The sequence below is a fragment of the Saccoglossus kowalevskii genome, chromosome 16, assembly GCF_978046115.1.
Source record: "Saccoglossus kowalevskii chromosome 16, keSacKowa6.1, whole genome shotgun sequence".
NCBI lineage: Eukaryota > Metazoa > Hemichordata > Enteropneusta > Harrimaniidae > Saccoglossus > Saccoglossus kowalevskii.
In genome coordinates this window covers 25,513,579-25,536,627 of record NC_140656.1, presented here as the reverse complement: position 1 = coordinate 25,536,627, position 23,049 = coordinate 25,513,579, and the positions used below count along the sequence as shown (strand labels likewise).

General features: G+C 35.6%; 2 protein-coding genes across 2 annotated transcripts; one reads left to right on the top strand and one right to left on the bottom strand.

Moving 5' to 3' along the window:
* Positions 1-4,750: 4,750 nt before the first annotated feature.
* Positions 4,751-7,921, top strand: LOC100378045 (uncharacterized). Its single transcript, XM_085491597.1, has 10 exons — positions 4,751-4,774; positions 4,937-5,055; positions 5,161-5,280; positions 5,444-5,567; positions 5,680-5,789; positions 5,963-6,104; positions 6,445-6,629; positions 6,713-6,884; positions 7,010-7,167; positions 7,791-7,921. The coding sequence occupies exons 2-9, from the start codon at positions 4,945-4,947 to the stop codon at positions 7,147-7,149; spliced, it is 1,104 nt and encodes a 367-aa protein (XP_085347723.1). The 5' UTR covers positions 4,751-4,774; positions 4,937-4,944; the 3' UTR covers positions 7,150-7,167; positions 7,791-7,921.
* A 4,908-nt stretch (positions 7,922-12,829) lies between these two features.
* Positions 12,830-15,086, bottom strand: LOC100377898 (uncharacterized). Its single transcript, XM_006825258.3, has 8 exons — positions 14,976-15,086; positions 14,718-14,837; positions 14,452-14,575; positions 14,230-14,339; positions 13,915-14,056; positions 13,338-13,522; positions 13,084-13,255; positions 12,830-12,969 (listed from the first exon to the last, which is right to left on the bottom strand). The coding sequence occupies exons 1-8, from the start codon at positions 15,084-15,086 to the stop codon at positions 12,830-12,832; spliced, it is 1,104 nt and encodes a 367-aa protein (XP_006825321.1).
* Between the last annotated feature and the right edge of the window lie 7,963 nt (positions 15,087-23,049).

Below are 23,049 nucleotides of genomic sequence, written 5' to 3'. Positions count from 1 at the left end.
CAATGGTTGTGAACGCCTTCTACAGTTCGTTTAGAAAATTCTTTCGTGCGTGACTTCATTTGGTTGTGAGCGGCCTCTACGATACATTAAAAAAATCTCTCGTGACGTCATTGGTTATGAGCGCCCTCTATCATTCGTTCCGAAAATTCTTTCGTGACGTCATTGGTTATGCAAATTTATTCACAAAATCTCATTGTGATGTCATCAAATATACTAATTTATTCGCACGATCCCATTGTGACGTCATTAATTATGTTAATTTATTCACACGACCGAATTGTGAAGTCATCTCATCCATTATGGTGTCATCCCATCCAAATATGACGTCATCCCATCCCAATATGAATAGCGCCCTCAAGGTCATCCCTATAGTGGATTACTAACTACTGATAATATATAAAATATAGTAACTACTACTTTAATTACTATTTTTCAATAATTTAGTATTTTTCGATTCATACATTGCAAACTCTGCTACAGGAATTATTAAATTTATTGTGTTTGATTTCTCAAATGTTCTCCACAGTCATAAAATTACAGTCTACCTGTACTCATTGACTGTAGCCCAAATAACTCATATGGAAATAATTCCATTCCAAATTTAAATGATCCACTCTCAGCCAGTCAGTGAATAACTGTTTCAGCCTCCAACATTACTTTGGAAAGGACAATCATTGTTACAGCAGCCTCCCAAAAAGTATATTTGCTATGGTCTTCGTCATTTGTTCACACTCCCTCATAACGCAAATTTGACAGAGGTCCTGCACGCGGTTTGTCGTTAGCCACCCACATTTTAAATACGGCCTCACGATATGATGGTGATTCTTTATTTGGCACACTTAATTCAAGTAAAGCAGCGCTGCCATGAGTCTCAAATTACAATGTGCATCATATCAAGAATATAAACCCCGACTTTTTTCCCAGAAATAGATTAAACGTAAATTATAATATAGTATTACACTCATCAAAAACTATGGCATTTGATAGAATAGTATATATTGGAACATTTTTTTGCTACCTGATCCCCCTTTATGGCAAATATACAGTGTCAGTAAAGTACTATGTTGCGAGAGAATTTCCATCATAATCATGATAATCGGCACATCGGCCCATTAATTCGAATACAGTTACGTTGCTCTCCTTTCGATGGGACCTCCGTACTGCATGGCATTCTAATTTGAGTACATGCGTGCTTATTGATTTTAAATCCAGGTTTTCTCTCCCTATTACTGATCATTGTAAGTGTTCCGTGATACAAATGTGTAGAAAACATCACTTCTGTTAACAGCTTAGAACTGGGATACATTTTGTATCATGAATTTAGGGGAATTCTACTTAACATACTTTATTGTGTACTGCATTGGGTCAATACATTTCTTGTCCAATACAAGACATGTATTTGACGAATAGTTTGGAGTACAATGTCTCGTATTGACAGTATGAACTTTTACCCTACAGGCTACACATGTGACCGAAAAAGTGGGTTCGTGATAATCTTGGGAATTGAACATATGTGCAAGAGATACGAGATTTGAATGTCATAATTACAGCCTCGTATATTCTATACAAGAATTACACACTATCATACAAATAATAATAAAAAATATATTAAACTATGATTTACGTTAAAGCATAATTCAAATTATTCTTTTATTCTGAATTCTGAATTATCGCCGATATCGAGACACTCATCTGCACATTCATCAACACAAAAGTTTAGCACATTATCTATATGTTATCAAAAGTAATCTTTACCGGATAAACAAGATAATGATTAACCAAAAACATGTTTGTTGAAGCACATACAAGCGGGACGAATGACGTGTATTTATTTGTGTGCGTGTGTGTGTGAGCGCCCTCTGTCGAAAAATGCGTACATACATGTAAAAGTGCGGCGAGGTTCAATTTATTTTAACGCCACGAAAAATACGAGTACATAAGCGATTGGTTAGTGTCAGGGTTTACGGTTGGGGTTAGGGTTAGGGTGTAACACAGGTGGTCGTATGTCTGAAAGGACTTGCAGGATTTGCAGTAAACCTCACACCCTAACCCAAAACTGTAACCCTAACCCTAACCCAACCCTAAACCCTAACCCTAACCAATCGCTTATGTACTCGTATTTTTCGTGGCGTTAAAATAAATTTAACCACGCCGCACATTTACATGTATGTACGTATTTTTCGAGGTGTTAAGAAATATTTAATCACGCTAAACATTTAACTCCGTTAGTTTTCAAAATGACGTGTATTTATTTGTGTGTATGTGTGTGTGAGCGCCGTCTATCGTTCGTTCAGAAAATTCTTTCGTGATGTCAATGGTTGTGAACGCCTTCTACAGTTCGTTTAGAAAATTCTTTCGTGCGTGACTTCATTTGGTTGTGAGCGGCCTCTACGATACATTAAAAAAATCTCTCGTGACGTCATTGGTTATGAGCGCCCTCTATCATTCGTTCCGAAAATTCTTTCGTGACGTCATTGGTTATGCAAATTTATTCACAAAATCTCATTGTGATGTCATCAAATATACTAATTTATTCGCACGATCCCATTGTGACGTCATTAATTATGTTAATTTATTCACACGACCGAATTGTGAAGTCATCTCATCCATTATGGTGTCATCCCATCCAAATATGACGTCATCCCATCCCAATATGAATAGCGCCCTCATGGTCATCCCTATAGTGGATTACTAACTACTGATAATATATAAAATATAGTAACTACTACTTTAATTACTATTTTTCAATAATTTAGTATTTTTCGATTCATACATTGCAAACTCTGTTACAGGAATTATTAAATTTATTGTGTTTGATTTCTCAAATGTTCTCCACAGTCATAAAATTACAGTCTACCTGTACTCATTGACTGTAGCCCAAATAACTCATATGGAAATAATTCCATTCCAAATTTAAATGATCCACTCTCAGCCAGTCAGTGAATAACTGTTTCAGCCTCCAACATTACTTTGGAAAGGACAATCATTGTTACAGCAGCCTCCCAAAAAGTATATTTGCTATGGTCTTCGTCATTTGTTCACACTCCCTCATAACGCAAATTTGACAGAGGTCCTGCGCGCGGTTTGTCGTTAGCCACCCACATTTTAAATACGGCCTCACGATATGATGGTGAATCTTTATTTGGCACACTTAATTCAAGTAAAGCAGCGCTGCCATGAGTCTCAAATTACAATGTGCATCATATCAAGAATATAAACCCCGACTTTTTTTCCCAGAAATAGATTAAACGTAAATTATAATATAGTATTACACTCATCAAAAACTATGGCATTTGATGGAATAGTATATATTGGAACATTTTTTTTGCTACCTGATCCCCCTTTATGGCAAATATACAGTATCAATAGAGTACTATGTTGCGAGGGAATTTCCATCATAATCATGATAATCGGCACATCGGCCCATTAATTCGAATACAGTTACGTTGCTCTCCTTTCGATGGGACCTCCGTACTGCATGGCATTCTAATTTGAGTACATGCGTGCTTATTGATTTTAAATCCAGGTTGTCTCTCCCTATTATTGATCATTGTAAGTATTCCGTAATACAAATGTGTAGAAAACATCACTTCTGTTAACAGCTTAGAACTTGGATACATTTTGTATCAAGAATTTAGGGGAATTCTACTTAACATACTTTATTGTGTACTGCATTGGGTCAATACATTTCTTGTCCAATACAAGACATGTATTTGACGAATAGTTTGGAGTACAATGTCTCGTATTGACAGTATGAACTTTTACCCTGCAGGCTACACATGTGACCGAAAAAGTGGGTTCGTGATAATCCTGGGAATTAAACATATGTGCAAGAGATACGAGATTTGAATGTCATAATTACAGCCTCGTATATTCTATACAAGAATTACACACTATCATATAAATAATAATAAAAAATATATTAAACTATGATTTACGTTAAAGCATATATCAAATTATTTTATTCTGAATTCCGAATTATCGCCGATATCGAGACCCTCATCTGCACATTCATCAACACAAAAGTTTGGCACATTATCTATATGTTATCAAAAGTAATCTTTACCGGATAAACAAGATTATGATTAACCAAAAACATGTTTGTTGAAGCACATACAAGCGGGAAGAATGACGTGTATTTATTTGTGTGTGTGTGAGCGCCCTCTGTCGAAAAATACGTACATACATGCAAATGTGCGGCGAGGTTCAATTTATTTTAACGCCACGAAAAATACGAGTACATAAACGATTGGTTAGTGTCAGGGTTTACGGTTGGGGTTAGGGTTAGGGTGTAACACAGGTGGTCGTACGTCTGAATAGACTTGCAGGATTTGCAGTAAACCTCACACCCTAACCCTAAACCATAACCCTAACCCTGCAGGCTACACATGTGACCGAAAAAGTGGGTTCGTGATAATCTTGGGAATTAAACATATGTGCAAGAGATACGAGATTTGAATGTCATATTTACATCCACGTATATTCTATACAAGAATTACACACTATCATATAAATAATAATAAAAAAAATATATTAAACTATGAATTACGTTAAACCATATTTTCAATTATTCTGAATTGTCGAATTGTCGCCGATATCGAGACACTCATCTGCACATTCATCAACACAAAAGTTTGGCACATTATCTATATGTTATCAAAAGTAATCTTTACCGGATAAACAAGATAATGATTAACCTAAAACATGTTTGTTGAAGCACATAAAAGCGGGAAGAATCGTTGAGTTTTTCATTCAACTCGAACCAATTGAACAGGTAAGTACAACTGAATTGTCCGCTATTACATACTTGTAGTACTTTTGCTTATAGCTGAAATGTGCAGAGTTGGTATTGTTATGTAGCTACTGTTTTCAAATTTTAAGCACAAAACATAATGAATTAATTGAATATGATATAAAATGTATTTATTTATCCCAGACTTCACCATGCGTGTACTCATCATATCTCTACTCGTTGCCGTAGCCAGTGCTGCTTCACTGGCGCCTATTTACAAGGCCCGGGATCCGGTTGAGAATAGTTACTTAGTGAAAATTAAGGTAAGGATTTATTGATCAAAAATAAAATGTTCTATGATAGACATACATTAATGCTACTCATCAATTACATATTTTCGCTAACTCGTACTTTTGTCATTTGTGCAGGATGACCAAAATATTGACCAGTTTGTAAAGAAACTACCGGCACTCCGAATGTCAGTGACCAAACGTTACAAAACTTTCAACGGTATTGCCATCACTGCCCTACCCGAATATATCAGCATGGTAAGTTATTATGAGCCTAACTATTTTATATGTAATACAATTCTATGCAATACAAAACAATTCAATGCAAATTAATGTTTCATTTCGAAGCTCTACGTCCATGTACCAACATATAAATCTCTATGTGCCATAGTTTAGCAATGGTTGTATTATCATTCTATAGCTTCAACATATGCCCGAAGTAGAATACATTGAACAAGATGGTATCTACAAAACATCGGTTGAGTGGGGTTGCGATCGTATTGATCAGAGGAATCTTCCCCTGGATGGCGCAATGAATATTTATGGTCAGTATTTCTCACGCCTTTAGAATTATTCATATCTATTGTGACAAACAAATATTGTAAGGCAAAACGCGTGTGTGTTAGATTTTGTCATCAGGTCATTATTTATTTTCAGGTGATGGTAGCGGTGCTCATGTGTACATCATCGACACTGGTCTGCGTCACACCCATCAGGAATATCAGGGACGCGCAAGCTACTTCTGGGATTTTGATGCGCCTAATAGGGTATGTCCTAGTGGATGTGACATATTTAACGATACAAAATTAGATGAATGGTGAAGTTAACTATTAAGAAATCACCAACAATGACACTGCTTCAACCCCTTGAATTTCAATTAATATAATACCTCAAAGGGTTTTCGAATGACCAACCCTTATCTGTTTGCATTACATTTTAGGGTGACGATTGCAATGGCCACGGTACTCATTGTGGAGGTACTGCTGCTGGGATTTTGGTTGGTGTCGCTACGTCTGCTAGTCTTTACAGCGTACGTGTTTTGAATTGTATTGGAGCCGGAACAACCGCTAACATCGTAGCTGGTACGTTGAAATCATTTACTATTTTATTTTGGGTGATTTCTCGGATCATATTTCTATTCAGTTTGTCATGAAAGCAAAAACGTTACCCATGAGAGCTGAATTTATATTATTCAATTTGAGACTCAAGTGCCTGTTTCTTCCGACTAACAATCAAACGTTGCAAATTACTGATTCAACTTAAAATTGATTTGAGGTCAACATCAACCCTTGCATAGCGGAATCAATAATACTGCCAGCCAGATATATAGTATAATATAAGGTAGACGAAAGGCATATAAACATTGCGTTCACTCGAAATTATCACTTCATGTTAAGCAGACTCAATCATTTTATGTCATAGGATGTGATGCCGTTACGGATGGAGGCACTCAGCCTGGCGTTGCTTCAATGTCACTTGGCGGCGGTGCAAGTCTTGCCATGGACGCAGCTGTAGAGCGAATGATAGCTGCTGGATACACTGTATCAATAGCTGCCGGAAACGACGATGCAAATGCATGCAATACCTCACCAGCTAGAGTGGAAGCTGTAAGTATCTTGTGCTCAGTATTTTTAGTATTTGGATAATTTCGTCATTATTTGTATTACTTATTGCATTATTTTCAATACAGGCTTTGACAGTTGGTGCCACTGATAGCAATGACCAACGTGCACCATATTCTAACTTTGGTAGTTGTGTCGATATCTTTGCACCTGGAAGTGATGTTAGAAGTTCCTACAATACCAATGACAGTGCGTACGCAGTTCTCAGCGGAACTTCAATGGCATGCCCACACGTAACAGGTAAGTGTATCTACACACCATATCATCTAACTATATAAGCATCCACGTTCATTGATTTTGTTTAAGTATTCATGGCTAGGACAGATCTCAAATGTCAATTTAAATCATTTTTGTAAAACTCTTAGGTGTTGCTGCTGTTCACTTGGGTGCTGGTACTTGTAGCAATAATGCTGCATGCAAAAACAAAATACTCGCAGACGCAACTACGGGAGTGGTCAGTAATCCAGGAATTGGATCCCCTAATCTCCTGTTGTATTGTGCTTAAAGGAATTGCGTTTAACGGGTAAGCGATTGCAGTTCACAGTGGAAAAATAAAATATATAACAAGTCGAATGAAGGGTGATTGTGATTTCATGCGAATGTAGATGCAAAAATTTAATATACTAAACACTAACCTGTAGATGGACAATAAAAAGATAATCCAGAGAATGAAAATCACAAAATTATCAAATCGCAATATTCCGAATAAAAACGTGTATTCCACGTTAGCACATTAATGTGTATGATATACTGGCTTAACTCCAATAATAATCGACAACCATGAGATCAACTTTAAATAGTACCCTACCTTTCGGTTGAATGTACTTGAAATATTAGTCTTATGACAAACAAGGGAACACAAATATTACAACACGCAACTTGGATTTAGTATTCGTGATCACAATAAACTCTTTACAACTATAAGCCGACGTTACTCCACACTCACTTAACACGGTTCAGTGACTGGGGGGAAATTGACATGCCGAACTTCAAACATTAAAAACAACTTGTATTGTAATTATACATATATAATATCATGAAATCATAATTCAGTGCGAACAATTTGTATATCTAGAATTCTTATTGTCGAAAATTTAATAATTCACGCACATGTCACTAATTCTGTATTTATCTTTCTATTTTCAGAGCCGATAATTCAACTACGTAGTTACTTATTCCAATCGTATTATTTTATTTACCCCGTTTATCTGTGATTATAGTACATTATTATACCAACACATTTAAGATTATTAAAACGTATAACAACTGAAATGAAATCTATCTGTTTTTTGCCAATGATTGTAAGCGTGTTTATATAACTGCTCAGTAATAGATAGTATATGTACGTCTTTACCTACTCGTGAGTGTGAGTCATCCAAGTAATATTATAATTCACAAGGACAACCTCTCCCCTTTTATTATTGTGATTTTATCTTATAGTTAAAGTACTAAATGAGTATTGTTGGAAACAAAGAAACTAGTAAACGGGTCGAGTTTCTTATAAATGCTCAACAAAAAGGCTAGAACAATAGAAACGAGCAAGAAAATAGTATTACTTAAGTGAGAGACGGTGATGTAGATTTGTAGATGTATTTTGAACCGTGCCTTTTTCATATTGTATGTATAGATTAATGTGTGTTGTATAAACACGCTTAAGCAAGTAATATGAGATTATCACGAGGATACCTCAAAGTATGTCCGAAGACAGTACAGCGGGAATATCTATCGACGCACAGCAACGGCGTACTCTCTGAGTGTATACTTTGCGTTATTCTCGTAATGACCTTATTATCACACATCTTGGAAATGACGAAATCCAAAAAGTTTAGGGCGAACTTTTTTGTGTGAAGTACAGTCAAACCCTGGTGGTAGCCATGTTTGTTTTTATTATTAGCAACGCTTACGCGCGTAATAATTCCATATTTGAAATTCGCATTTCTTTATATGGTTGGATGAAAATACCCTCCAAAATTACGGCACGCTGTAACTTGTGGCGTTACGGTGACTAATGTATAATAATATGTGATATGTAATAATGCTGTTCGGTTTGTTTTCGGTTTAAGTTTTTATCTAGCATCTTCAACATGTCTTTTTAAACACATACAGTAACTCATACAAGAATAAATCAATCAAGAGCAAAAAACACATGTCTGAGAGTACAAATAATTACAAAACATTGGTATTTCAAAATTACATATGTGATTTTCTTAGTTCAACTCTATCAATGGGAAGTCGTTTTTTCTACAAAGTTCAACATTGTAGCCATGGCTAGTGTACCCCAAAAGAGAAAATAGTAGCTGTAAAACGCCTTTTCACGTGTTCAGTTCATCATTACTCAGTAAGGTGTGTTTAATGTTATTCATCATAATTTCTCTATGGCTAGAAAAGCGTCACATTTAAAAATAAATTGTTTCATTTTTTCAATACTTTTTTCACATCAGGAACACATACAATGCTCCACGTCTGTCCATTTTTATTATTCGTTTGTCAGACTTGGGGTATATGATCCTGCTTTAGATTTAAGCTATGCTTTTTCAGAGTCGTTCGAGGAGTTTGGATAATTTTCAGGATAGTTTTAGTTGTATTTAAATATCATGTAGAGTTTCATACTTGATTTGTTTATCATATTTTCCTTCTACGTTAACTCGCCAATATTTTCCACAACCTTTTTTTATAGTATAATGCGTTTATTTTTTAATCTCTCATTTGTCTATTTAAATGCGTGTACATGTAGTTTATATGTAATACCCGATCCCGCACCTTGCTGTCTGGATTTATATGTCGATATTTACCTTAATTAAATTAATAATTGTTTGTAATATTTCAGTTTCATAATTCTTAATCGGCTTCTATTGTAATAAATCTGAGGTCACCAAGTACTGATTAATTCGTTATATGTTTACTTGCACCCAAAATACATTTACCCACTATGCGTTGTAGAACTTCTATTTTTCTCCCATATCAGTGATGCTCGGTGTTAAAAAAAATCTCGCCAACATATTAAATTGCTGGGCTTACAACATTATTAATTTCCCCAAATTATATCTTTGAAATATACTAGTTTTTCTACTTCATTTCAGCGCATAGCTCGAATAACCGGTCTTCTTTGCTTAGTTTTCTGTGGAATTATTTGGGTACATTCCAATCCATTATTGTACTCTATCAACATGTGATTGTTCATCTGCCATATATCTGCTACTTCTCTTTCTTTGAATTGGTCATTAGATTCTGAGAATTACATGTATTTCCCATATTTTTTTTATAGGATTGAGATCAGTAGACAATGTAGTTAATGTATTCAATTGACCTCACCGCCATGTCTTTGTTCAATGATATCATCTCTATTATTCTCCAATGAGTCAATCATCTTGTTTGATCACACCACATCTCATTGATGACACCGACTCTTGCACGGGTAATTTGCTTCTTTCTGTGTCAACCCCTCTATTTATAAAGCTATGAATTGCTCACCCTATTCAGTAAACAATCATGAACTCATTACATCTTCTAGGTGGATGTAATATGTACTTTTCTTTGATACTAATAAAACCTCCACAACAGTCCAACACAGCTACATATTGTCATAATCAATCGTTTAGCCTTGTAATATAGTAATTGCTTAGCATTTCTAATTAACCACACATTTAATCTATATATAATTACATAACCTGTTCGATCATATAAACATAGTTTACATTTATTCGTAGTGTGAAATTAACCACAGCAAGAATAGGTCTGATTTGTCTCTATATATCAACATCATCATCTCTCACTGAAGATAATATAACCAAATTAACATGTGACATTAACAAATTGGCAAAGCAGAGCACATATGCATGTGACATTTGGTTTCTAAATAGTTGGGACACATTCATCTTTTTGATCTTGGTATTGTGTGAGCTACATCTACCGAGGATGAATGGCAGTGACATACGACTGGTTTACTTGCATTGCACCCTGCTATAATGAAGTAACGAAACAAAAAACTACAAAATGTACACCCTGTTGTCTACTGACATGAGAATATACTAACTACAGGTTTTCTAATTCTTAGAGACGGCCTAGTACGAATATGTTTTGTTTTTTGAACAAACATCTCCTTACTTTAGCGTATAACTGACATGACAGCAAAAAGTGTTGCTTATTTTCAATTTCACAAACTGAAAATATATTATTGGTACATTTTTGTACCTTCCAATTTCAATCCATAAGTGACGGGCACTCAGATTGGTAATTCCATAGCGATATAGTGTTTTTTTATTATTATTATTATTTGTAAGTATTTTTCTAGTGAAAAATCTGTTTTTAATTTAATGTCGTTAGTCGTGTGTGTTTCAAATACAGTGATCTTTTCACACAGCAACATTATGTTTTTATGATACTGGTATGCGATCATGATCGACAAAGTTCAATGAATGATTAACATATAGGTGGGTTAAATCTTATTTTTCTATGTTCAGTCATAAATTACCTTACCAAATTCTAATCTAATGTTTGTATATGTATATGGCCAAACTGTCTGGGGTCATCCCGACTTTAGAAATAAAGCACCCCTTATTTCAAGTTCTATTATAAGTAGGCTGTCTGACAACAGCCAAAAACTCATTGATCAATTAAGTTGTGACGACGTCATAATATCGAATACCTCGCCCTCAACTGGAGCGGATAGGTATTTAATTCTCATTTACTTTTCATTCAGAATTGTTGGTGTTCCACATGGCCGTGGCAGCCATGTTAGTTGTTTGTTATTATTTTGATTTTGAGACTGTTGTACTACCATGCGTGTCAAGAGTTCTAACACCGAGGGTAAGATAGAGCGACACATTTACTAAGTTATATACTGACAAATATTGCAAATATCACAGGCGTTGTCACATAGAAATGTTACCGAGAGGGCATTGGTGTACCATTCTAGTCACCAAAATGGTGAATCAGGAGCGTCCTTTGGGCCTCGGCTGAACTCGCTGGTACAATAATGGGAACAGAATGTGGGACAATTATTACAAGCTGAGTTTGTTCCGGGTTTATACATGGTTCCCTGTCTCCTTATTCCATGTGGCACCGTGCCTTCTGGCATTCCAAGCAAACAGGCTAACTATTACAAACAATGTAAAACGTAGGACGAGGAGCCCACGATCTGCTGGCTGTCAGTTTGATCCCCAGCAAGGACACAAGCACAACTAATACAGCATTCTAACATTGTTCGTTGTTATTTCTGAAATAACAACATTCCTCCTTCCATTTTTTGTGGATGGGTGGGGGCAGCATAATAATTTTCCCATACTGTATATATGATTCCGAAACTTTCATTATCCAAGTTCAATAATGCATAACAGTATATGGTGACACTGTAGACACTAACGTTTAATACGTGTATGCTGTATCGAACTATAATCACTGTCATGACAAGGGTAAGGCCGCGCGAATCATACTGTTATTAGGGTGATTCACACTTTCGAGTAGGTAAATACGTACATACACTATCCATTACAGAGCAGTAATTATATGAATGAAATAAATGGTTACTCGCACACGCTTACAATCAATGATACAAAACACAGGCACGATTCCTTTCACGTGTTAAACGTTTTAATAATCTACCTTAAATTGCAAATAGCAAATTGGCTATAATGTATTATAAACAAAGATAAACGAGATAAATAAATTATTACGATTGGAAACAAGAAACTACATAATCGAATTATCAGCTCTGAAAATAAAATAGAGATACAAGCTTAATTAGATATGTGGTATTCGTCAATAAAGATTTTAGATTTACAACTTGGTGATCAGAATTGTATATATGTATATAATTAACCTGTTATTATGCTATGTTATTATGTCTTGATAATGCGTCGTTTTGAATTGTTCTGTTTCAAACTGTGAGTGTTCATCAGATTTAAACCTGCGTGTTGTAATACATATATGTGTTCGTCTGTTTGTTTGTGATTATGCCAACTACATTCCGCCTAACATATTTACTAAAATGGACTAACTAAAGTTTAGTCGATATTTGCAGGTGTTGGTTATTTGTCAACGGCAAGTTTTTGCCAATTGAGGTTGTGTTTGGTTTATCTGATGATGCCTCTACATTACATTGAATCACATCACACCTCATTCTAGTAGCTTTATTCAATTGATGTCTGACATTGTGAACTGCAATCTCTTACCTGTTAAGTATTCTTTTAATCACAATACAACAGGAGATTAGGGGATCCAAACCCTGGATTACCGACCACTCCCTCAGTTGCATCTGCGAGTATTTTGTCTTTGCATGCATCGTTATTACTACAAGTTCCAGCACCCAGGTGAACAGCAGCAACACCTAAGAGTTTTACGAATGACAATGTAAAATGACATTTGCGATTTTGTTTCAGTTTGGACAAAGTCAATGAATGTACATATACAGTTTGATGATATGGTGTGTAGATACACTTACCTGTTACGTGTGGACATGCCATTGACGTTCCGCTGAGAACTGCGTACGACATGTCACTGAGATGGTAAGAACTTCTTACATCGCTTCCAGGTGCAAAGATATCCACACAAGTACCATAGTTAGAATATGATGCCCGCCCATCGTCACTATCAGTGGCACCAACTGTCAGCGCCTATATTACAAATATTGCAATATTAGTTAATAAGATAACGAAATTATTCATCTATACAACTTATTATATACACGATACTTACATCTTCCACTCTAGCTGGTGAGTCATTACATGCGTCGGCATTGGCATTGCCGGCAGCTATTGATACAGTGTATCCAGCAGCCATCAGTCGCTCTACAGCTGCGTCCATGGCAACACTTGCACCACCGCCAAGTGACAGTGAAGCAACACCAGGCTTAGAGCCTCTATTTGTAATGGCATCACATCCTATGTAATAAACAATACGATATGACAGGAACGTTATATTTATATGTCTACATAACAGAGGGCGATGGCTTCGAGTGGGCGCATACATGCATGTGCTACTCGCATATACCCTATCTCATAGTCCACCGCAATCTTGGTATTATGTTTGGTTGCGCTATTTTAGCGGCAAATCGTTGGCTTACATTGTTTCACAAATGAACTGCAAGCTGCGCCAGTAATTTGCAATGTCTGATTGTAAGTCAGAAGAAAAAACATTTGAATGTCATATTGAATAATAATTAAACTTCAGCTTTTACATGTACCCTGTTTGCTCACATTACATATTAGAAATTCCAATTGAGATATGATCTGACAATTCATTAAAATTAAAATAGTAAATAATTCCAACGTACCATCTACGATATTAGCGGTTGATCCGGCTCCCATGCAATTCAAGACACGTACGCTGTAAAGACTAGCAGACGTAGCGATACCAACCGTAATCCCAGCGGAGGTACCTCCACAATGAGTACCGTGGCCATTGCAATCGTCACCCTAAAAATGTAATTAACAAATAATGGTTGGTCATTCGAAAATCCCGTGAGGTATTATATTAATTGAAATTCAAGGAGTTGACACAGTAACATTGTTGGTGATTTCTTAATAGTTAACTTCACAATTCATCTATTTTTATATCCTTAGATTTGTTACATCCAACTTGGACATACCCTATTAGACTCATCAAAATCCCAGAAGTAGCTTGCGCGTCCCTGATATTCCTGATGGGTGTGACGCAGACCAGTGTCGATGATGTACACATGAGCACCGCTACCATCACCTGAAAATAAATAACGACCTGATCACAAAATCTAACACACACGCGTTTCGCATTACAATATTTGTTTGTCACAATAGATGTAAATAATTCTAAAGGCGTGAGAAATACTGACCATAAATATTCATTGCGCCATTCAGCGGAAGATTCCTCTGATCAATACGATCGCAACCCCACTCAACCGATGTTTTGTAGATACCATCTTGTTCAATGTATTCTACCTCGGGCATATGTTGAAGCTATAGAAAGATTATGTTTGTAGAATGATATGTTGGAACATGGATGTAGGAGTTTAAAATGAAACATTCATTTGCATTTAATTGTTTTTGTATTGAATTGAATTTTATTACATATAAAATAGTTAGACTCATAATAACTTACCATGCTGATATATTTGGGTAGGGCAGTGACGGCAATACCGTTGAAAGATTTGTAACGTTTGGTCACTGACATTCGGAGTACCGGTAGTTTCTTTACAAACTGGTCAATATTTTGGTCATCCTGCACAAATTACAAAAGTACGAGTTAGCGAAAATATGTGATTGATAAAGAGCATTACATTAACATTAACATTATGAATATAACTAGTATACGTGTGTGAACATTTTTAGTCGTTTAGTTTGGTCAATTGATTCTCACCTTAATTTTCACTAAGTAACTGTTCTCAATCGGATCCCTGGCCTTGTAAATAGGCGCCAGAGAAGCAGCACTGGCTACGGCAACGAGTAGAGATACGATGAGTACACGCATGGTGAAGTCTGGGATATTTAAATAATAAATTAGTAGTAGTAGTAGTAGTAGTAGTATCATTCATTAAAGGAAAATTTGTGCTTGCAAATTGAAAACGTGTTTACGTATTGTATCACCTAGTGCATAAGTCAAAACTAATTATGCACATTACATCTATAAGCAAAGAGTCATATAAGTATGTATAAACGATCAATCGAGCTTAAATTACCTGTTCAATTGGTTCGAGCTGAATGGAAAACTCGACGATTCTTGCCGCTTTTATGTATTTCAATAACCATGTTTTTGGTTAATCATTATCTTGTTTATCCGGTAAAGAATGATTTTGATAAAATGTTGATATTGTGTCAAAGTTTTGTGTACATGAATGTGTAGGTGAGTGTCCTAATGTTCATCAAATTTCACTGTATGTTCTCAAGAATATTTGGTGATATGGTTTACCGTAAGTCTAATGTATTTTTCTTTATTATTTATATGATAGTGTGTATTTCTTGTATAGAATGTACGTGGATGTAAATATGACATTCAAATCTCATATCTCTGGCACATATGTTCAATTCCCAAGATTATCACCAACCCATTCTTGCGGTCACATTTCCCTTGAACTTGCACCATTCTATGCAGCCTGCAGGGTAAAAGTTCATGCTGTCAATACGGATTATTGTACTCCGGACTATTCGCCACCAGCATTTCTAATATTGGAGCCAAACAATGCGTTTTTGATTATAATATGCTTGGAGTAAGGGTCCTTTATATTATTGCAAAGTAATGTATCTAAATCGAAGTTGTTAAAAAAATGATATTTTTACATGTTTGTTCACTACAACACCTACAATTAAAGATATGGAAACTAAACCTGGATTTAAAAGATAATTGAATACATCTGAAAACTAAAAAAATCAATATACACATGTGTAATTGAATTAGGATGAAAGGACAGTACGAAGGTTGCATCAAAAGGACATCAACGTGACTATACGGAATGGGGTCCCGATGTGCCGTTTATTTGTATTATTATGGCAATTTACATTGTACTTTAGCTGCATTTGCCAAAAAGTCTACTATGCCGCAACAATTGTTTCAGGTATGCCGCTGTTAGTTATATATCTCCTCAATTGGCATAATGATATATAATACCAATTTATGCACAACAGAATAAAACACGTGCCATGCTGTGTCATGATCTTGTTAGCTTGGTTTTATGAATAATTTAAGCATGATTGCCATGTTGTGATTCTAAGTTTTGATGTCATACAAATAAAAAAGGATGTCTGCATAATTTTCAAGATTGCCCAACCAATTAATTGCAGCACACTGATTGATGATATCATAACTAAACATTACTATTTATCAGCACGAATTCGCCAAGCATATGTCAATCGGTCTTCTTGGCCTGGGGAACAATTACACCAAAATTATACTCCTCGAGAAGTTCAATTTACTAATCGCATTACACACACATTTCAAAACTATATGACCCAAAAATTAAACCAATTTTCGTGCACTTACGAGCAATTGTAGCCTAGTGTCATATAAAAACTGGACATTAACACATATTGTTAGGAACAATATTTTGTTTAAAACATTTTCATTTGGATTCACATAATTGTTACACAATTTGATTTTAAATATTTCAAGTTTAGAGAAATTGTGTTTAATGCAATTTATTTTCCCCCGTAAATCACAAAATACTAAATTCAATATATAACAATTGTTTTTAAATTAGTTAGCATTTTCGGTCTATTTATTCAATGAGTTGCTGATTTAGCGAGACATTGTTTTTGTCTTTCCTATATTTTGTATATTTTCTGAATGATTGTAAATCATAATCCAAGTACCTTGTATTGTAATTATATCTCAAATACACGCACGTATACAGTGGTCATGACATGATATCGAGTATTGCTTAATTTACGTAGCGCATTAACGTGTGTGTTGGTTTTGGTAAGCTGTTGACTCTCTCACTTTTGTGATTTCCCATTTTGTAATTTAATTATCTACTTATTTTCATAATGATAAATTAGTTTATGGTAATTTGTACAAGTATAAAGTATAAGTTATCAGTAACTCTAAAATTTTTAATCGATATCCATGTTACCTCTTTGGCCAATCAAATATTATACATCATAATATTATATATAGTAATATAATGGTGTACTATGAACCGTCGTTATTATGCATAGGCGATCCATGGAACTTAAAATACTCTCCGTTCATTGGTCAAATGGGTTGATACACGCGCTGCATTATCCATAATCACGTGATTGCTGAATCATTGGAACGTATATGCTTTTGTTATCGGTATTGTAAAGGTTTAAACCTTTGGAACAAACACAGGGACTTAGTTGTACAATTTCAAATTAGTCAGTTTACAAGCGCATCAGACTGATTAGTAGTTAGTCATGCCTTTCAAAGCCAAAAGGTTTATGTAGTTTATGTAGTTATGACCTCCAAATATTTTCTAGTTGTCATTGCTTGTAATCACAGTTCGCTAACTAACAATCAGTGAAAAATAATGGTTTTCGGTAAATTGCTATGCAGTGCAATACACATGTACTAGACCTAGTACAGGGTGAACGGAAACGTGTATATTGAGATCACGTGCCAGTTGGTTATCTCTGATACATCTGCAAATCTTCATATGTTCAATTCTCATGACCACATTTTGGCCATCAAGGTCAAATTGCGCTGAACTCACGCATTCTGTGTAACCTGGAAAGTATCAGACACGATGTTTCCACCAGCCGTTCCACTAACCGTTGTAAACTTTTCCCCAATATGTCCATGAAAGACCTCTATTGGTGGTGAGTGTACAACAGATTTGGGCTTTAAACACTGTTTATCACTATAATTATTATAACTTTCGGTTATACTTTTAAAACATCTTCGATAAGTAAGCAAGTTTTGTACAACATACAAAAACACACAGGGGGTTATAATAATTCGTTGATTGTATCAACAGGGTGGAAATGTACATATTTAATTATGGTAGAGTAAAACGTAACGATATTGAAAATGTTATATATTTTGCTCTGTTAGTATATCTCAGTTTGATGTCTTGTGCAGCACAGTTTTAATATTTAGTGGCTGTATTAGAATAATTATAAAGTTGCCTATTTTGTACATTTTAAAACATTTCCGATGAATTTTGTTGTGCATATTTTGTTTTCTCAGTTATTATATTTCTGGATTACTTCCATTCTCTTAATTATACACTTCTAGTGTATATTTGTTGACGCTTGTCGGCTAAAATTTTTGCTACTAATGCTGGAATTATTGCTCACTGTGAAGTCCTCAGTGCATTCGTGACATGGCGACGAGGCTCATTTGTTTTCTTTTTCATATCTGAGTAGGTTATGTATTGTTGTTCGACAAATGGAAATTCGACACGCATGCTAGGTTGAACAACTGGTATAGAACAGGTTGACGGTAAGTGTCGCAATTAAAATTGGACAATCGAGACTAATTAGCAATATTAATTGGTATTAACAATATCAATTTCACTCATTTGATTATTTGTTGTTCGTCCTTTTCTGTTTTATAATATATACGTGTAATTGCTATATTATTTTTAGTCACTTTTAGGTATTTTGTTATGTGTGTTCATGAGGCATTTTTGTCATTGACTATTCTGTCGATTATTTATATATAATTATTATTATTCATTACTATTTATACAAATTTTGTTAAAACCGACGTTTTATTATTTCGAAAGCCGTTAAATATAACAGAGAGAAATAAAATATCTGAACGATCAAAGAATGACGGAGATAATATTATCTTGGGTGTTCCAATAACAGCGATAGTAATACTTAGTTATATAGTAATTTTTGAAATGTTAAAAAATGTTGACCAAATTGTGCTGTTTTGATTTTTTTGTATATTCTGCTGGTTAAATAAATTATTCATGGACAAATGCAGCATTGGACATGGACAGCACTGTTTTGCATCAATATTTATATATATCATTATGTTAATTACGATTCACAGTACATGATCTCCGACCAACAATAAGAAATGTCTCCACATATTTTCTTATTTTTCAATAACACATAATAGGGAAGCATTATTTACAAAATATCAAGTTTGTTTCGATATTATGAGTGCTCAAACAAGCCGACAAAAGTGAACCTGGAAGGAAAACAACAACAAACAAGTTTACTGGACAAACAACCACACCAAGTCGAAAAACACAAACACAACCACATACATCAATCAACAAACAAATCTGCAATCATGTTACAGACAGAAATCCCATAGAAAGCCACCAAATCATAATGGTGACCAAAAAACTTCATAAATGCACGTTTAGGTCGAGGAATCAGAAATCCTTGGCTTATCAACTTGTCAGTCAATAGCCGAGATCTGGTCAGGAAATCTGAATACCTAGAACAAGCTCTCGAGTAACGCACAAGCTGTGAAGTATAAACTCCATAAGCTGGTGAATGTTGCTATCGATATATCGATATATGGATATATGGATAGTTCACAATAGCAAATTTAAAATTGTCACGCTTAGCCTAGTATGCAGTTTTCCAGTGATGTCAAATTCGAGTAGTACATCAAGACATGAAGCAGAATTCAGTGTGTATCCTTAATTTGAAGTTCATTGGGATAAATATCATGTAAATAACTACTGAACTGGAGATTGTTCGGCGACAGAACATAATCAATATAACAAAATGTGAAATTGAAGAAACGAGCAGTTTCATGGCTCCACTAATCACTAGGATAGCGATTGTATGGTCACCCCATAAAATAATGATGGAAAGTGAACAGAAAGCTTGAAGAAAGAAAACAAACGAAATTCACGAGAAGGCATACGCCGATGTTACATTCAAATCCAGTCTAAATGTTACTGGGATAGAATTATATATATAGGGAGTAAACTCGCACTAAATTTGGGGTATTTAGGATAAGATGATTTCCTCATAGCCGTCTTCGATGGTTCATGAACAAAACGTTTGTAGTCGTACTTTCCATCGCTTTCCTGTTAAGGCCGTAGGATACGAGGCATTTCATTGGGCAACGCGAGAATGCATACGACAATATTTGAAATGCGATGCTACCAGTAATTTTGATAAGTAATCTGATGAGCGTTCCATCTGTTTTTTAAATACATATCAAATTACAGGCCTAACTGACCATGTCCTATCAATAGAGCTGTGAATCTATAAGGGGACATTTTATTTTACAGAAGTGGGTTGGAGAAATGAATATAGATAACATAAATATTGAAGACATACATTAAAAGTTTTATTTTTGAGAACTCACGATTTGTGGGGGCAAATAAGGCTCAATATTATCAACTCACTCGAAAATGTTTGTAAATTTTATAAGTGTTTCAGTTCAACTCAGCTCAGCCGCTGAGACGGCGTGGTACCAAAACAGGTACATCTCATCATTGGAATTCAGATGTTAAAATACTAGATATACCCAAACAATACAATATACGACATAGTGACGTCACCGGGTACAACAGCTTCTTATAAATGACAAAAATGCATTTAATTTATGATTGTTTAATTTAGATCTTGAAACTTCATTTCGCCCAACATTTGTGTTTAAAGAACATATTCGTCATTGGCTTGATTTGATTTAGTTTGTGCTTTTGATGGACTTGGTACCGTCTATTATCGTGAAACTTCGGAAATAGTTTAGTGTATATATATTTATTCAGTACCATTGGTCATAGGCCATAATGTACACACTTAAATGTAACACAAATAAATAAATAGATCGTTTGACAAGAATAACCACTGCTACTACTTGTCTGAATATTACAAACTTATACTTCACCTACGAATACCAAATTTTATTTATATTTCAGTTAAATTTCCTTCCAACAAACTATGACGTTTTTGTAAAGAGTAGAATACGTATTTTGCAAGATTTTGTATTGTATGTGTATTTTCAGATTGCAGTAGCAAAATGAATTTCCATTCAAGCGCTGGGCAATAGTAAAACTTGTCTATAAAACGAGTTCTAATTTCCTCAAATTTGGGACATTGTAATAGAAAGTGGAACTCGTTTTCAATGTGATTACAACCAAGAGGACACAATCTTTGGTCAAGTGGTATTCCCAATGCCCTACCCTTTTCAATCATGAGATCATGAGCAGATATCCTAAAACAAGTGAGAGATTTCCTAAAAACACTTATGGTGATAGAATCCAGATATTTTTCCCCGGCTAATAATTTTTTAAATTTAGAATAAGTGCATAATTTTGAACTATTACCAATCTGATCATGCCACTGTTGCTGGGAAATATCTAGACACCGTTGGTTAAACTGTAGCAGAAAACAATTTGGGTTATTCACATACTGGCTTTCCCATACGTGTGCAAAACCAAAATTACATAACAAATCCTTAACATATGTTGCCCAACAATTAAATCCCCTTTCTACCCTGTCATATTGATAGCCATAACATTCTTTTACTAAAACAGAGGAATCACCACCTATACATTTTAACCAATACCGAATTATTTCTTTGTTCACAAATGTTCTAATTAGATGTCTTCTTAACTCCCCCCTCACAGCAGAGTTTGTGGCCTTTGGGTGTACCCCTAAAACAAATTTACAAAATTTATGATGAACTGTTTCTATATCGTAAGATTTATGTTGCACTGCCATAAAGCAGGAATAGGAGAATTTTGCAGTCAAAAACACGTTAAGTGAATCGGCCTACATTGCTGTGGGCAGGCCATGGGGCTGATATCACTAATTAAAACTCCAGAGACGACAATGTTAGCGTTTAGGTGACCCCCCCCAAAAAAAAAAAAAAACAGGTTACAAAGATCATAATATTGTTTTAATTGGTTTAACCATGTATGTAATAGAGTTCTAGCCAGTAAAACACATGTTGGCCAGCTCAAAATGGATGTAAACAAAAACGCAGAGATTTGTCAGGATTTCCATCTTCAATGTTCCCAGAAAAGTAGTCAGTTTTGGAGTGTCTAGTCGCGAGTTGCCCAGATCAACAGTCATGAATCCAATTAGTGATGCCACATAAAGCTATGCTGTGTGCGTATTTACGTAGCGATCCCACGGCCCATTCTGAGTTGCTAGATTTCCAGGCCCGGAGGGTCACTCTATATTAAAACCTCACACCATGTGCATTCTTGCTAAATAATAGACCCCTAGGGCGGGCAGCACATTGGCAACCCATACCCCTGATGCAGACGCAATGAAAATTTAGTACCCCTTAGAGCAGACATATTGTTACAATCCGGACAAGTTTGGCAAGAGCCGCGATTGATACCGCTCGAATCGGGAACCATATTATCGATCTGTGCAAGTGCGGCCGAGGCGCGAAAGGAGTGTTGATGACCACGGGGATGCCTTTCCGTATGCTCGTGTTGGAAGTGGCGAGAAAGTCCCGCTGGGAAAGTTCGGGCGGGCGTTTGGGGCCTAGTTGGGGCTATGGGTCTACCAATTCGGGGCCTAGGGCGGTGTATGGGAGTGGTTGTCGCCTACAGCGGGCGCAGCAACCATGTGAGTTTATTCCTGGGGGCCTATTGTATTAGCATTTTAAAGGGGGCATATTGCCTCCCGCGCGCGCCCGCTTTAGAAGGTGAAAAACACCTTCCTTTCCCGCTAAATTTGAAACGCAAGTGGAGTAGTAACGGCATATAGAGTGACCCCCCGGGATTGCAGACTACGTCTTTGGCCATGTGTTTATAATTTACTACCAGTATATATTGGCAGTCGATGCGAAAGCTACTTACTTAGCTTGTATCTGATTGGTTACATAATCCTAACACCTTAAACATTGTCAACTTATTTGTTGTCAGGTTTGTTTTGAAGTATCACGTACTAGTATAATATACTTTTATGCAACTCGCGGGGGGGGGGGAATATGAACACTCATGGAAGGTACTCCGTTAGTACCTTCCATGGAACACTCAAAGCTTGGCGTCATATGCAAATATCCAATATACTTAACACAAAGAACACATCATTCG